This window comes from Trypanosoma grayi (genome assembly GCF_000691245.1).
Source record: "Trypanosoma grayi strain ANR4 Tgr_1499_V1, whole genome shotgun sequence".
Classification (NCBI taxonomy): domain Eukaryota; phylum Euglenozoa; class Kinetoplastea; order Trypanosomatida; family Trypanosomatidae; genus Trypanosoma; species Trypanosoma grayi.
The window spans coordinates 1-3,034 of record NW_008827117.1 but is presented as its reverse complement, the minus strand read 5'-3'; the positions used below and the strand labels follow the sequence as shown (position 1 = coordinate 3,034).

The window sequence follows — 3,034 nt, the reverse complement described above, 5'->3', positions numbered from 1 at the left end:
CTGCTGGACACCAATGTCACCCTCTACTTTAAGGTTATCCAGACACATCTAAAGGAAACTCTTCCTGTAATTTACACCCCCACCGTTGGCGAGGCGTGTGAGCGCTATGCCACCATGTACCAAAAAGATCATGGGCTTTACTTGAGTACACAGGAGGTGGGCAAGGTGCGTCAGAGCTTGAAGAACCTGCGGAAGCCATTGGTTGACATCATTGTCGTTACTGATGGTTCCCGTATCCTTGGCCTGGGCGACCTCGGTACGAACGGCATGGGCATCAGCATTGGCAAGAGTTCCCTCTACGTGGCGGCGGGGGGTATTCGCCCCAGCCGTGTGTTGCCAGTAATGTTGGATGTTGGCACCAACAATGAGAAACTGCGCGATGATCCACTCTACATGGGGACGCGTACCCCTCGTGTGTCGGACACCGCGTTCTATTCCCTCCTTGATGAGTTTATGGAGGCCACCAAAGAAGTGTGGCCCAATGCCGTTGTCCAGTTCGAGGACTTCAGCAACAACCACTGCTTCGGCATGCTGGAGCGCTACCAGAACAAGTACCGCTGCTTCAACGACGATATCCAGGGCACCGGTGCGGTGATCGCCGCCGGCTTCCTCAACGCGGTGAAGCTGTCGCAGGTGCCATCTATGCAGCACCGTATCGTCGTCTTTGGTGCCGGCTCCGCTGCGGTGGGTGTGGCGAAGAACATCGCGGAGCTCACCGCGCGCGTGCACAACGTCCGCGTGGAGGACGTGATCAAGACGTTCTACCTTGTGGACACCAAGGGCCTTGTGACGACGACGCGCGGTGACAAGCTGGCGGCGCACAAGGTGCTGCTCGCCCGCACCGACGTCTCTGCGGAGGACTCTGCGAAGCTGTGCACGCTGGAGGACGTTGTGAGGTTCGTGAAGCCAACGACGCTGCTCGGCCTCGGCGGCGTGGGCCCCGTCTTCACGGAGGAGATCGTCAAGATGGTGATGCAGAACACCGCGCGCCCGATCATCTTCCCGCTGTCGAACCCGACCAGCAAGGCGGAGCTGATCCCCGAGAACGCGTACAAGTGGACGAACGGCGCGGCGATCATCGCGTCCGGCAGTCCGTTCCCGGCGACGACGCTTGGCGGCAAGACGTACATGCCATCGCAGGGCAACAACCTGTACGTCTTCCCCGGCATCGGCCTTGGCTGTGCACTGGCGCAGCCGTCGCACATCCCCGACGAGCTCCTCATCACCGCCTCGCAGTGCCTCAACGGGCTCGCCTCGCAGGCGGACCTGGACGCGGGCAGCCTGTACCCGCCGCTGGAGGACATCCACAGCATCTCCGCCAACATCGCCACCGATGTCATCCTCGAGGCGCAGCGGCTGAAGATCGATAGCAACACGCAGCTGCCGCGCACCCGCGACGCGCTGCTCGCCCACGTGAAGCAGACCATGTGGAAGCCGGTGTACGCGCCCACCATCGACGTGAACGTGGAGTAAGGTGTTGGGGGGGAGAGAGGTGCTTGTAGCGGAGGGTGTGGCGGCACCACGAGCGCACAAAAGAAAATGAAACACAGAGAGATGTATGCGATGGATGAGTAACGGAAGTGTTATAAATCAATAATCTCCATTGCGATAAAAGGAAAGTGAGCTAAAGGGAATGAGGAGAAAATCTGCGGTTGCGTATGGCAGCATGCATCAAAAAGAGGATAACAAACATTTTAAATAAATCAACGGTAATAAAGGATTGACAAGACTTACTGGGGTGACGGGGCGCGAGAGGCGGTGCGCATAACTCATTCGTACACCATTACTTTCTAATGCTCCGTGTTTTTCTGGCGGGTGCTGTCCGAAGTATGTGTTTTTCTGCATCTCTGCATCCCGTCTTTGGGGAGTGCGACGAGAAACAGACAATCAGACAGACGGGGATACGCACCACAGCACCGTTGTTGTGTGCGTGCAATGCGGGCAGTTCGACACACCCAACCCTACAAGGAGGGGCGTACATACCTGTATGTGATGTGTGTGTTCAGCGTACTCCGTGCAACTGCGGCACGAAGGCAGTGGTATTTCAATATCCATTGTCTCGTGCGTTATACATCATGTATGTTTGTGCCGCGTTTGCAATGTATACAATATTCCATTGAATACGTGCGTGTTTTTGTGTTTGTTTTTTGATCATTTGTGCTATTGGTGTTAGTGTTTCTTGCTCCTCACTTTCCCTTCTCTCACTGCGTCAGCCTCTGTAATGTGCTCCGCACCCCGTTGACGGCCACTAGTCTTGTGGTGGCTGGCAGGCGGTGAGGTGTAGGGACCGAGCGAGAACAAGACGAAAAGCACTAAAGTCTCTGGGGGTGAAATGAGGATGGGCCGGAAGTGTCGTTGTACCATCATGGCGTCAGCGGCAACTGCAGCTGCTCCTGAAACACGTTTTTGTTGTTTTCTTTTGTTATGGGCGCTACACTCAACTCTGCGTGCGTGCCTTGATGCAGCCTCCACAGCCTGGGGTCTGTTAGACACTCGCTTCCCTTGCATGTTGTGCCTGACTCTCTATTTCTTGCCTTTTGCTTTGCTCTCTTGTTGGTTCTTGACTGACTTATTGTTTGAAGTCATATCAAATTCAACATACATTGTATTTTCTTTCAGAAGAACAATCAGCAAAGGTTACTATTTGGATTTATAATATATATATATATATATATATATATTATATTTTTATTCAACAATCAACCTGGGTAAAAGCAAATGCTTAGGCGGTCGTTGTTACTTGGCGGGGTCGTTGCACGACCTGTGCGCGGCGTGGATTTTCTGCGCAACCGCTTCACAAACAAGTCTTCAGCGTTCACACGTGAGGAGCGTGAGCACCTGGGTGTTGTCGGTATGCTGCCGCCATCTGTGGAATCAATTGATGATCAAGTGGAGCGCTGCTGGGAACAATTCAAGCGACTCAGTTCTCCTATCAACCGGTATCAGTTGCTGCGTGGCCTGCTGGACACCAATGTCACCCTCTACTTTAAGGTTATCCAGACACATCTAAAGGAAACTCTTCCTGTAATTTACA

General features: G+C 53.8%; 2 protein-coding genes across 2 annotated transcripts; both read left to right on the top strand.

The window, feature by feature from the left end:
- Positions 1-114: 114 nt before the first annotated feature.
- Positions 115-1,473, top strand: DQ04_14991010 (malic enzyme; the record flags this gene model as incomplete). Its single annotated transcript, XM_009317240.1, has 1 exon — positions 115-1,473. One exon carries the CDS (start codon positions 115-117, stop codon positions 1,471-1,473), a length of 1,359 nt encoding a protein of 452 aa, XP_009315515.1.
- Positions 1,474-2,718: 1,245 nt separating this feature from the next.
- Positions 2,719-3,034, top strand: DQ04_14991000 (putative malic enzyme; the record flags this gene model as incomplete). Its single annotated transcript, XM_009317239.1, has 1 exon — positions 2,719-3,034. A coding segment is annotated over one exon (316 nt), but the record flags the coding sequence as incomplete, so codon positions are not given.